The 14,408-nt window shown below is 40.6% G+C and overlaps 1 protein-coding gene across 1 annotated transcript in view; it reads right to left on the reverse strand.

The window, feature by feature from the left end:
- Positions 1-14,109, reverse strand: part of SAAL1 (serum amyloid A like 1) — a 29,107-nt gene extending 14,998 nt beyond the window's left edge. Inside the window, exons 1-4 of the mRNA XM_082747306.1 lie at positions 13,918-14,109; positions 12,462-12,575; positions 4,646-4,729; positions 1,213-1,292 (exon numbers count right to left, since the gene is read on the reverse strand). Coding sequence (XP_082603432.1) covers positions 1,213-1,292; positions 4,646-4,729; positions 12,462-12,575; positions 13,918-14,049 — 410 coding nt within the window. The 5' untranslated portion in view covers positions 14,050-14,109. The remainder of the gene's footprint in view (positions 1-1,212; positions 1,293-4,645; positions 4,730-12,461; positions 12,576-13,917) is intronic.
- Positions 14,110-14,408: the final 299 nt, after the last annotated feature.

Genomic DNA, 14,408 nt, shown 5'->3' on the forward strand with positions numbered 1-14,408 from the left:
ATCTGCACTGCCTATCTTCCAGTTTAACAAAATAATGCCCAATTTCTCTAAAGTGGCTAAACAAATTTATATCCCATCACTGATGTAAACTGTTCCATATTTATCTTAACATGACTCATTAGATTTTTGATAGGGACCACTAGAGGCTAAATATAATCCTGGATCATTTACTCCAGGAATTACTGAGGAATAAAGTCCTTAAACTAGGATCTTAAAGTCACTCCACACATAGAAGAGATAATTACCTCTATTTTAAAGACCCAGGGACTTAAATCCTACAATAAACCCCCACAACCCTAGCTGATAATAACCACCCAGAACACTTTTCTTCATCTATTGTGGACATAAATTTCTTTGAAATTCTAATTAACAGCCATGAATTCTCTCTGCCTAGAGAAAATGAATACGTTCACAAAATTTAGCATATTAATTCCAAGGTGTTCTCAGCTCTCTTAAAGTAACTACTTGGATTTCCACCATTTAAAAAACCCTCTGCCTGGGCGCCTGGGTGGCTCAGTGGGTTAAGCCGCTGCCTTCGGCTCAGATCATGATCTCAGGGTCCTGGGATCGAGTCCCGCATCGGGCTCTCTGCTCAGCAGGGAGCCTGCTTCCTTCTCTCTCTCTCTGCCTGCCTCTCAGTGTACTTGTAATTTCTCTCTGTCAAATAAATAAATAAAATCTTAAAAAAAAAAAAAAAAAACCCTCTGCCTAAAATGTTCCAAGTGAAAAGATGAAAGCCTCTGAATCATGGAGGCAACCTTCTATCTTCTAGTTTATTGATAAGCCCTATCCCTGGATGTTAAGTCAAGAATTCTCAGGGTAACCCTGGTCACTAAGTCTAGTTTTTTCAGGCTCTAGTTCTCTAAGCCCTTGGATTCCCTGATCTTAATTATTTGGAAATCTCGTCAGGGGCCCCAACGCCAAGCTTTGCCCCTCTGGGTCTCATCTTGTTGGGCTTACCACCTACTGATTGTTTGTCCTTTTGCTACCAATAAAGAAACAGGCCTAAATCTTCAATCATGCCCATAAAAACTATGAAAGCCCCTAGCTACCATTAATAAGCAATGAAGTTCCTGGAGACTATTCATCAGGAGAAAGGGAGTACTGCATTTTGTAAAATGTTCCTGTATCTCCTATGTATAAGGATTTCCTTAGGGATATAAAATATTAATTTATTTTGTAAAAACATAATTCTTATGTGGTAAAACTTACCCAAGATTTTTATCACTGCTGATGGACACACATATCTCCTGGAAACAGGCCATATTACCTAGTATTCCCACACAGATTTCCTGCCAAATCAAATGTCACAGGTCATAGGTCACAGTGTCTTGAAGATAAAAGACAAATACAAAAATAACAACTTGAAAAAAACTTTCACTGGGTCAGTATGGGGGAAGAAGAGAAGAGAAGAAAGTATGGAAGAAGAAATCTTATGAATGAACTCAGTCTTAAATGGTTAAATCGTTAGTAGGATTCAGACATGCAAAGAAGAACAAAGACAGCTGGGTAAGTGGTAAAGTATCAGCAAAGGCAGGAAGGGAATAATACACACGGCTAATGCACTGAACTCTGAAGAGAGCAGCCTGGCTATTGCACAAAATTGGGAGAATAGCACAAGATAAACACAGTGGGTAAAAAGGATCAGGACTAAGGGACCTGAATGCCATGTTGAAAAGATTTTATTTAATCTAGGAGGCTATGTGCATCTATAAAGATCTTTACACTGCAATGTTATCTTAGGAAGATTTTTGTCAGCAGCAAAATGCATAGTGCATGATAGTAGAAATGTTAAAGGAAGTGAATAACCTCAGTAGTAACAGCTGATGTTTACTTAGCATGTACTAGGGCCAGGCACTACTCCAAGCACTTTCCATAAATTATTATTCATGTAATAATTTATGAGGCAGGGGCGCCTGGGTGGCTCAGCGGGTTAAAGCCTCTGCCTTCAGCCCAGGTCATGAATCCCAGGGTCCTGGGATCGAGCCCCACATCAGGCTCTCTGCTCAGCAAGGAGCCTGCTTCCCCCTCTCCCTCTACCTGCCTCTCTGCCTACTTGTGATCTCTGTCTGTCAAATAAATAAATAAAATCTTTTTTAAAAAAATAAACAATTTATGAGGCAGGTACTGTTATCATCCCTATATTTCAGATGAGGGGAGCCTGGGTGGCTCGGTGGCTCAGTGGGTTAAGCCTCTGCCTTTGGCTCAGGTCATGCTCTCAGGATACTGGTACTACATTGGGCTCTCTGCTCGACAGGGAGCCTGCTTCCCTCTCTCTCTCTCTGCCTGCCTGTCTGCCTACTTGTGATCTCTGTCAAATAAAATCTTAAAAAAAAAAAAAAATACACATTCCTGAGTGCCATCTCGGAGCTACTGAATCAGAAGCTCCAGGTGAGGGCCTGAGAGACTACTGTTTACCAAACACAGCACATCATTTTTATGACCACGTAAGTGTGTTCATCACGGAGTCAGGACATATGAGATTCTGGACTGGAAAATTCAGCAAGCAAGTACAAAATGTCTAGGTAAAGTTGAAGATGTGGCACCAGAAATCAGAAGGCAGGGCACAGCTTTGATCCCACAGGCATAGACTCGCAACTTAAAGGTGTAGATGAGCTCACTAAGGAAATGAACTTAAAGAGGACAAGGGATCTGGGTCTACAGCTTAGAAGGAGTCCACACTCTGTAGGAAGAAAGATTAAAGCCAATGAAAGTGACAGAGAAGTGACTAAAGAGGTCGGAGACCAAGGGAGGGAGGTGGCACCAAAACTACAGAAAGGGAGTTTCAATAAAATGAGGGTTGTCAAATGCTGGGAATGGATTAAAAACTGAAGCAGCAGAGAGACACATCCATTTCCTTACAAATTAAAGGGAGAATGGCTGAACTCTCCGTCAAAGACGTTCCTCGTTTTGGCTGCTAGCCAGAATCAGCTGAGAGAACTTTTTAAAATTCGTGTGGCGCCTCACACTTAGAGATTCTGTTTCAGCTGATCTGGTAGAGCCCAACTCGGGATTTTTAAAAGGTCCCAAGGGTAAAACTTCTCAAAAGGTGTGCCCTGGTGCAGAGCACTCACATCACCAGGGAACTTGTTAGAAACCCTCAATCCTACCACAAAAGCAATGGATCAGAAACTCGGGGGTGGGCCTGGGACATGCCAAAGTTTGAGTCCGTGTTCCCTTCTAACATGCAGCTACAGCAGAGGATCATAGCTACAGACAGGCTGTGGTTCACAGGCATATATAATGATATGACTAATTCCTGAAAGGTGCCATTGCTGACATAAGCTTATTTTCTTTAAGTGTAAATCATGAGTCAATGTATTTAAGTTAGAAAAACAGGGAAAAAGTCGTACGCAACTGCCAAATTTCTCTATCAACACAATGACCCCAGGAAAAAGCAGTTCATCAATTCTTCAGGTCCCAGTTCAGGTAAAACACTGTCCCAAATGAAATTTGGATTCAGCATTCAATATGTAAAAATACACTACAGAATTCTCCACTTCATATTTCAAAGAAAGAGAGGTAATACACTACAGTGGCCATATGGAAGTCAGGCCAGCTAGGCTCAAATCCCAGATTCCTTCTTTCCCAGTTGTATGACCCTGGACACATTAACCAGAGACTTAGCTCACTTATTTATAAAGTGAAGATAAATTCCTATCTCATGGAGTGGTAAAATCAAATACTCAGTAAATAGCAGTTGCTCCTAAGTATAATTAATATTTACTAATCACCCACGATATGCATAGCACATCCCAAACTAAATGACACAGAAACACAATCCACCACACACAGCATAGATAAAGATGAAATGAGAAGCACAGATAATTCTTCTCAGGAGTTTACGATCAGCAATGGCCACTGAGAGCTTACTTATCTGGGAAGGCTTAGAAGAGTAGCACCTTAGATGACAGATGTGACTTCTGAAAGGGATGGAGAGCATACGAAAGGAGGCATGGCGATGGTGATCACAGTAAGCTACTGAGACAAGGAGTGGACAGGCCTTGCTATATCAGAAGCACCATCTGCATGATAGATTTTATGCTGGAAAGTTGAATTAGATTCAGATTATAGAAAGTCCTGAGTGTCAGGCTGAGTTTAGAATGAAGGTTTTGTTTTGTTTTAAAGATTTTATTTACTTATTTGACAGAGATTGCAAGTAGGTGGAAAAGCAGGCGGAGAGAGGGGATGAAGCAGGATCCCTGCTGAGCAGAGAGCCTGATGCGGGGCTTGATCCCAGGATCCCGGGATCATGACCTGAGCCGAAGACAGAGGTTTAACACACTGAAGCACCCAGGTGCCCCAAGAATGAAGGTTTTTAAGCATTCGAGGATTTTATGAATAAAAAAGAGCAATCAACAGAAATAGGAAGTCCAGGCAATGTTCCCTGTTCTGCCACATACTAGGAAGATAACTTTGGTTATGCCTGTTTCCACAGCGGTTAAACAAAAGTATTGATCTCCCTGGTCCAACCCACTCTAATAATTTTAAACGGCACATTATCAAGTGCCAGGCAATGTTCAATAAAAATCTGCAGACTGATTTGTGGCCAGCAAGAATATGAAAGTGAGAAAAATGAAAGACTATCAAGTACTATCTGCTGTTACTGCTTCAAAGAGAAAGCTTTAAAAGTGTACATACTTACTCTTAATCGAGGACATTTGGATTTGGCCAATACTCCCATAAATATGTCAGGAGCATTAAATTCTTGGAGAAATAGAGCCACATCCTGAAAATAAAAAATGATTATTATTTTGGATGCAGAACAGTCTTCTTTAAACCCCCCAGTTCAGACAACCATTAAAAATTATTCTAGGGGCGCCTGGGTGGCTCAGTGGGTTAAAGCCTCTGCCTTCAGCTCAGATCATGGTCCTAGGGTCCTGGAATAGAGCCCCACATCGGACTCTCTGCTCAGTGGGAAGCCTGCTTCCCACCCAACCCCCAGCCTGCCTCTCTGCCTACTTGTGATCTCTGTCAAATAAATAAACAAAATCTTTAAAAAAAATTTTTTTTTTCTATATATACCTCCTTTCAGGCTCAAGGAAAAAAAAGCCATAGGTTAGAATTGTATCATTACACTAAAATAATGTTAAAGAGTCTTTGTGCTATTTGGACCCAAGACAAAGGAACAAATCCATAAACAAATGTAAACTAATTGTGGTATTTCAGGAATATCTTCTTTTTTCTGCCTTGAATGCTTTTACCTTAATGATCTTTCTAGCCACCAGGAATGTTAACTCATTCAAACACATCTGCCAGTTGTCTGGTAGCCTCTCAGACACTGGGATGGGGAAAAATATCAAACTCATAATTCCTGTCTTCTAAGACCTTAAAACACAATGCAGGAACAAGTTAAAACCCCTACCGGGTCATGCCCCAAATCGGAATTTGTGCTTACAAAATTCTCAACAGAAAATTCTGATCACAGTGTTAACTGCAACAGCTTCATATCTCCTTCCTAGAGTTTGCCCAGGTCACAGGGCCCGGGGTCACACCATACCAGTAGATAAACCTGGAGTGGTCATATGATCCAATCTCGCACACTCCAAGACCAAATCACTTCGCTGTGGAGATCTGTGTGGTATAGTATTTAAATAAAATGAAGTTTTTGACAGTCTACTGCCTCAGATTTTCACCAAACTTGAAGTGTATATTTGCAATAGCTTAACTTAAAACCAGAAGCTTCCTGGCTTAGGTGAAAATGCTCTTCAAAGGGCTCTGGAGGCACCCCAAGGAGAGAGACAGTAATCCTTCATAGCAGTTGAAACCAAGGTAACCTGAATGACTGCTGACTAGAAGAGATATCCTGTAATTATTAAGAGAGCACAATCAGAGAAAAGATACACTGAAAGTGATGTCATCTGGGCAACTCTTAGGGCATGCAGAGACTGATTTATTTAAACGATAGTAATTCCTAGGGTAGCACAGGATTACAGAGTCTAACAATATCAACACCAATTACAGAAATAATGGCAATTAACATTTACTGAGCAAGTGGTAAATAACAGGGAAGTGGTTTGGATACTATCTTATTCAATTCTCAAAACATCCCTATAAAGTAGTTATTATAATTAGTCCCATTCCACTAATAAACAGAAGTCTTTTTTTTTTAAGATTTTATTTATTTATTTGACAGAGAGCACAAGTAGACAGAGAGGCAGGCAGAGAGAGAGGAAGGGAAGCAGGCTCCCTGTTGAGCAGAGAGCCCGACTCGGGGCTCGATCCCAGGACCCTGGGACCATGACCCGAGCCGAAGGCAGAGGCTTAACCCACTGAGCCACCCAGGTGCCCCTAAACTAAAAAGTCTTAAAAGGCTAAGCAACCTGCCCGAGATTACACAATCAGTAGAACAAAGCCAGGAACACAAAACCCAGATAATCCTGACTCATGGCCACACTCTTCATCAGCACACCATGCTGCCTCTCCGCTATTCATTCAGTCACTCATGCGTTCATTCATTCATTCACTCTTCACCAACTATTTACTGCAAAACCCAAGTGACAGACACTGTTTGAGGCTCTGGGAGACGCATGAGTGAACAAGCTAGACAAGGTCCCAGTCTCATGGAATGTTTATTCTAGATGGCTGAACAAACAATAAACCCATAAAGAACTGATCTGAGTGGTACAAAGAAGAGAGACAAGATAATATGTGCTACAAGCCAAGATGTGGGGAGGCTACCTCAGAAGAGGTGATATTAAGCTTTTAAGAAAAGGAACTTAAATCTATCAGAGGACACAAAGGCTGAATAAGTGTTATGCAACAAAGTGAACAGGTTTCAAGAGAGCACAGAAGATACGGATTCTGCCTGGAGTGTCTAGGGAGGCATCACACCGAAGAGGACATTTAGGCTGGGTCATAAAAGAGGAGAAAGATTTTGCTGGCTGGAGGCCATTCCAGGCAGACAGGGACATGAACAAGAGGATGAACACATGAAAATACAGAAAGCACCTGAAGTCTCTGGTCCTGCTCAAACACTAGTGGGAGGAGATAAAGCTGTGATACTGCAAAGACTTTATCCCAGTGATAAGTGGATAGCTCAGTTCTCTAGAGGTGCTTCAAGACCTACCCTAAGAAGGTGAAAAGGAGGCCAAAAACATGACCCTGCCTTCCACCAACAATCTTATTCAAATAGCAGCTCTGTTTTACCTATTTCATATTTGAGGATTTCACATTAAAATTTCATTTTAAAAATGAGTTCTGGTTCTTTAAAACTAATTTTTTTTTAAAATCACAGCTTCTCAATAATCGTAAAACAAGTAGAAAAAAACTTGAAAGATCAACCAACTAAAAAAAATTAAAAAAAAAAAAAAAGATCAACCAACTTGATCTGACATTTATATATGTATATATATATAGGACATTCCACCCAGCAACAGCAAAATACACATTCTTTCAGTAACATGGAAAATTTCAAGATAAATCACATTCTAAATGTATTTTTTAAAGGATTCAGAGTGTTCACAGACTCCAGTAACAGAAAGGTAACTAAAAAACTCCCAAATACATGACATCTAAACAATGCACTGCTAAATAACTCAACAGCCGAAGAAAAATGAAAGAAAAATTAGAACTAAACTAAATGAGAGGAAACCCAAAATGCACTGCTAAAGCAACAGAGGAAAATTTATAGTGTTATATGCCTATATTAAAAAACAGCAAATTAAACCACAGTGAATAGGAGGAAAATAAAAAGAAATCAAAATGAAAATCAATGAAAAAGAAAACAGTAAAGCAACAGAGAAAATCAATAAAACAAAAACTTGGGCGCCTGGGTGGCTCAGTGGGTTAAGCCGCTACCTTTGGCTCAGGTCGCTCAGGTCATGACCTCAGGGTCCTGGGATCAAGTCCCACATAGGGCTCTCTGCTCAGCAGGGGGCCTGCTTCACCCTTCCTCTCTCTCTGCCCGCTTCTCTGCCTACTTGTAATCTCTGTCTGTCAAATAAATAAATAGGGGCGCCTGGGTGGCTCAGTGGGTTAAGCCACTGCCTTCGGCTCAGGTCATGATCTCAGGGTCCTGGGATCGAGTCCCGCATCGGGCTCTCTGCTCAGCAGGGAGCCTGCTTCCCCCCCCCTCTCTCTCTCTCTGCCTACCTCTCCATCTACTTGTGATTTCTCTCTGTCAAATAAATAAATAAAATCTTTTAAAAAAATAAATAAATAAATAAATAAATAAAATCTTAAAAAAAAAAAAACTGGTTCTTTATGAAGATTAATAAATTAAACTTCTAGACAGAATGATGAGGAAAAAAGAAGACACAAATTACTAATATCATGAATGAGAGAGCTATTACTACAGATTCTACAGACAATGAAAGGACAATAACATAATATTATAAAGAACTTTATGCCAATAAATTTAACAACTTAGACAAAATAGGTAAATCCCCTGAAGAACATAAACTACCTAAGTAACCCGAATGGCCTTATACCTTTTAAAGGAATTCATCCTTTAATACCTTATACTTATCAATCCTTATACCTATCAAATGAATTGAATTTATAATCTTTTGCACAATATACTAAAAACCATTAAAGGGTGAATTTTATGGTAGGAAGTTATATCGCAATAATACTATTATTTCTTAAAATTAATAAATATATAAAACTAAAATATATAAAACAAGTAAAAAACAAAAGAATCTTCCCAAAAAGAAAACTCCAAACTCAGATGGCTTCACTGGTGAATTCCACCAAATATTTAAGGAAGAAATAATATTAATTCTGCACAAACTCTTCCTGAAAAATGAAGAGGGAAAATTTCCCAATTGATGAGGACAGCATTACCCTGGTATCAAACCAAACAATGACAAGAAAATGAATTATCTCTCATGAAATTAAATAAAATTTCTAAACAAGATTTTAGCACCTTGAGAATCAATCAGCTTAGTTGATCATATTAACAAACTAAAAAGAAAACCACATGATCATCTCAAATGACTTAGCAAAAGCATGACAAAATACAAAATCCATTCCTGATAAAAACTCTAGGCATACTTAGAGACAGAGGGGACTTTCTCAGTCTGCAACTACATCATATTAATGGTGTAAGACCAGATGTTCTGCCTCAATTAAGAACAAGAGGATGCCCCCCTTACTGCTTTTCTAAACAACATCATACTGGAGAGCAAATATGCAAGAAAAAGAAACAAAAGCAATTCAATTGAAAAAGTAGTAAAACTTTTTCTTCATAAATCAAATACAGCTACAGGATATAAAAGATACAAAAATCAACTGTATTTCTACATACTAGCAATGAACAGATACTGAAGTTTTTAAAAATGCCATTTATGGGCGCCTGGGTGGCATAGTTGGTTAAGCAACTGCCTTCGGCTCAAGTCATGATCCTGGAGTCCCTGGATCAAGTCCTACATCAGGCTCCCGGTTCAGCGGGATATCTGCTTCTCACTCTGACCCTCTCCCTTCTCATGCACATGCACGCGCTCTCTCTCTCAAATAAATAAATAAATCTTTTTAAAAATGCCATTTATGGGACGCCTGGGTGGCTCAGTTGGTTAAGCAGCTGCCTTCATCTCAGGTCATCCCAGCGTCCTGGGATTGAGTCCCACATCGGGCTCCTTGCTCCGCAGGGAGCCTGCTTCTCCCTCTGACTCTGCCTTCCACTCTGTCTGCCTGTGCTCGCTCTCACTCGCTCTCTCTCTGACAAATAAATAAATAAAATCTTAAAAATGCCATTTATAATACCATGGAAAAATATGAAATACTTAGGAATAAGTCTGACAAAAAATGTGAAATACCTATACACTAAAAATGACAAAACTTTGCTGAAACAAATTAGAGAGGACCTTAATAAATGGAAAGATATATCTTGTTCAATTTATCAATTCTTTCTCCAAATGATCTGTAAATTCAACTCAATCTCAGTTAAAATCCTAGTAGGCACTCTGATGAAAATGTCAAATCGATTCTAAAATTAATATGGAAATACAAAGGATCCAGGACAACCAAACAACTCTGAGAAATAACAAAGTTGGAAGATTAACACAGACCGATTTCAAAAGTTCTTATAAATGTACGGTAATTAATACAATTATAAAGATGCAAAAATAGGTCAATGGAACAAAAGAGAATCCAGAAATAGACTCACATGTACAGAGAAGTGATTTCTGACAAAGGTACAAAGGCAATTCAGTGAAGAAAGGGCAGTCTTTTTAAGAAATGAGGTTGAAGAACTGGGCATCCATATGCAGAAAAAGTGAACTTCAATTCATACCTTGCATCACACACAAATATTAACTCGAAATGGGTCACAGACCTACCAGTAAAACTTAAAATTATAAAACTTACAGAAAAAAAAAACACATACACAATTAAAAAGTGGGAAAAATCTGAACAGACACACACACACGCAAAAGATATTGATTGCAAATAAACACATAAAAATATGGTCAACACTGTTAGTAATTAGGGAAATTCAAATTACAATTTCAATAAGAATCACTACACACTTATTAGTATGACTAAAATGAAAGGTCTGACCATACCAAGTGTTGGCAAGGATGAGGAGAAACTAGACCTCTATCTCATACACTGCTTATGGTAACGTAAAAAGTAAAAATCACTTTGGAAAATACACAATTTTTTACACAACCTATAAGAAACACAATTCAGACTATTTCTTAAAAAGTTAAACATACACCTACCATATGACCCATAATACTCTAGGTATTTACCGGAGAAAAAGAAACACACAAGTCTGTATATAATTACACACAAAAATTCAGTATTAACTTTAATAAACCATGAACAACTCAAATATCCACCAAGAGTAATAAATGAATAAATTATGACATACACATGTAATGAAGTATCACTCAGCAATAAAAAAATAAATAAACTACTGACAGACACAACTGGCATGAATCTTAAAACAATGATGCTGAGTCAAAGAGGCAGACCTCTCAAAAAAAAGAATATGATCTCATTTATACAAAACTAGACAGTGCAAACTACTCTGAAGTGGAAGAAGGACAACCCAGTGGCTGCCTAGAGAGGTGGAGGCCGGGAGGGGCAAGAGGAAGGGATTATGAAGGTGCATAAGGAAACTGATGAGGGTAAGAGAGATGTTCTCTTTCTTGATTACAGTGATGGCTTCGTGTGCATGTACACACATAAAGTTTTTCAAAACTTTAAATTACGTAAGCTAATTATCACAACAGAAAAGGCTAAGTGATTCAAATGAATTATGGACAGAGTCCTGCCCTTTATTTTTTTTTTTAAAGATTTTTATTTATATACTTGACAGAGAGAAATCACAAGTAGATGGAGAGGCAGGCAGAGAGAGAGGGAAGCAGGCTCCCTGCTGAGCAGAGAGCCCGATGCGGGCCTCGATCCCAGGACCCTGAGATCATGACCTGAGCCGAAGGCAGCGGCTCAACCCACTGAGCCACCCAGGCGCCCGAGTCCTGCCCTTTAAATAGGTGTCATTTCTGCACATCAATTACAGCTCAAGAATACAGTTTTTTTGGTGCCAATTCTACCTCAATAAAGCCATCTCAAAAAAACAGCCGAAGTCAATGAATAGCCATGGACAATTTGTAAGACAGAAGAAAAGAACACAATTTATTCTGTGTATTAGGAAAAAGAAATTTCGTGGCAATGTGGAGCACAGAAGGGAAGTGAAAGACTAAAATAAGGATTTTAATCAGGAAACTACTGCCAACAGCTCAAGTAATTAAGTAAGAGATTATGTATGTCAATCTCTTTTCATGTCTTTTTTTATCGTAAAATAAAGGTACTACCTATACCACAAGGTTATTGTGAAAAGCAAATAGAATAATACACACACGAAAATGCTGTTGAGCTACAGAATACAATACAAGGGGCGCCTGGGTGGCTCAGTGGATTAAGCCTCTGCCTTCGGCCCAGGTCATGATCTCAGGGTCCTGGGATCGAGCCCCGCATCGGGCTCTCTGCTCCGCAAGGGAGCCTGCTTCTCCCTCTCTGCCTGCCTGCCTCTCTGCCTACTTGTGATCTCTGCCTGTCAAATAAATAAATAAAATCTTAAAAAAAAAAAAAAGAATACAATACAAATGATAAGATACTATTTTGTATTTATAGACACACGGGTCCTTCTTGTCCTCTTCTAATTTAATTGTGGTCATCAGCGGTCTCCTAACTTCTACCCTGCTCTCAAACACAAGGACAGCATTCTGTTTAGGCAGGTAAGTATGAGAACATTCCTGGTTATGCACATTCTTGCATTCATGATAACTATATATTTAGACCAAATCTAAAGACAGCTCAGATCCTCTACCTTCAGAAACAAAAGTTGAGCATTTAAGCTCACTCCCTATACCCCTATGAGTGATTACAAACACTGAAGTATTTTTCCATAGACTTAAGGACTGAAACTTAAAAAAAAAAAAAAAAAAAAAAAAAAAATCCATTCACCACCTCCTTACCCAAAAGTCTTCTCAGTTTTGTTTCCAACCCCATACCTCATCCATTGACATATCCCATACTCTGCAAATTTCATTCTCCATTTCTTCATCGAGCTCCATCTGCTGTTCCTCATCATCTGAGCTGGATTTGGTGTTTTCAGGGTTAACGATCTTCAACAGAAAGGAAGAAAAGTGATGACAAAAGCAGTCCACAGTACTCATCACATAATATTATCCCAAATCATTCACAAGTTACGAAGACACTGACCTCAAAGTATCCTCTCTTGCAGAAACCTTGTTTAAAAAAATTACTACCCTGGGTAGATCTATTCATTCACATTCATGGAGTAAACACTGTTATTAGGCACTGGGGTTGAAATACAGAGGCAAATAAATTTAACCCCTTGCTTTCAAGCAGTTTAGGATCTAGAGAGGAAAAGATACATAAGCTAATTATCACAACAGAAAAGGCTAAGTGATTCAAATGAATTGTGGACAGAGTCCTGAAAGCAAAAACCACGGGCCAATGACGTATGCCTGGAGAAGGTGGGCAAGCTTCTCCTAGGAGGGAATCTTCAAGCTCAATCTTTGAGGGAGAATAGGAGTTTGTCATGTGAAGAAGGGGAAAAGAACATACCTAAGAAAGTGCAAGAGTTCAGAGTTAACAAATGGCCTAGTAATGTCTGGGGAATGGTGAGCAGATGAGGCTGGGGAGGTTGCAGGGAGCCCTGGATTCCAAGCTAAGAAATAAGCATTTTTCTCCTGCAGGCAAAGAGGACCAAAATGAGTTCCCACAGACAATTTGCTTTTTTTGGTTGGTTTGTTTTTTAAGGACGATTATTCCGGCAGCTATGCCATAGATGCACTGGAGAGAACAGATCTAAAGTCAGGCAGTCCGTGAAACGAGGGAGAAGAAAGTTCACGTTTATTGAGAGCTTCTATAAGCCAAACACCATGGTAAGCACTTTATGCCCCTTGTAATCTTATCTAACCTACACAATAAACCTATATACAATAATACAGGTATTTTCGTCGCGGTTTTTTTGAAACTGAGAAAGAAATCGAGACTCTGTGAGGTTAGGTGACTTGCCCAAAGCAGGTGATGAAGCCACGCTTTCGGTTATCAGAGCTGCAGGGCTCCAAATCACCTGTACTTGACTACAACAAAAGTCCACGAAATATATTAGGCCCCGAGCTTCGGAAACGACAGTGGGAATGGGGAGCAAAAAACCGAACAATGTCACGGTCAGACATTTTCGGAGAATATGCAAAAGTAAAATATTTTAACTGTAAGCATTCCCGCATCCCTCCCCCTCTACCTCCCCTCCCTTTGTGTGGAGGGGCACCGGGAAGTGGCTCCCCGCAGTCTGGGGAGTCCGGGGAGGCGGCCCGGACGCTAAGCGCGACGCCTCGAGAAGGGTCGTCGGGGAGGGGTGCTGGAAGGGGCTGCCAGAGGCGGGACCAGGGGGCTGGGGCAATGTGGGGGAGCCCACGCGGGCGCGACATTCTCCACCTGGATGAGCCCGCTGAGGACGCCGAAGAGCCAGTGTTTGCTGTAGACGGTGCTTCCTATGCAGTCTCCCCCGGCCCCCTCCTCTTCGTCCTGGTCGGGACTCGGTAGAGGCGGCGAAGGGTTGCGGTCCATGATTTTGCCTCCACCCGCTCAAAGAAGACGCGCCGGAAGCCGCCGAAGGAGGCGATTAGCGTTCTGGTGCCAGAGGGGCCGGCGCGCCCGGCGCGGCTCCCGCCACAGCGCCCCCTACTGCCCGGATCCCTGAGGCCGGAATGCTCCGTTCTGTGCGCCCGCCCACGGGCTTAGGATCCCAGACAACTTGATCTCCCCCTACCCCACCCTACTTAGGATCCAAACTTGGCCATATTCATATTTGTTATTTGTCACACTCCTAGGACCAGATAGTCCATCTCCTTGGGGGCTCTTAGACTGATTGGAAGGGACAGGGAGTCGGGGACAGTGTCTCTGGGGCACAGTGAATTTCGAAGCTG

The sequence above is a fragment of the Mustela nivalis genome (genome assembly GCF_964662115.1).
Source record: "Mustela nivalis genome assembly, chromosome: 9".
Lineage (NCBI taxonomy): Eukaryota > Metazoa > Chordata > Mammalia > Carnivora > Mustelidae > Mustela > Mustela nivalis.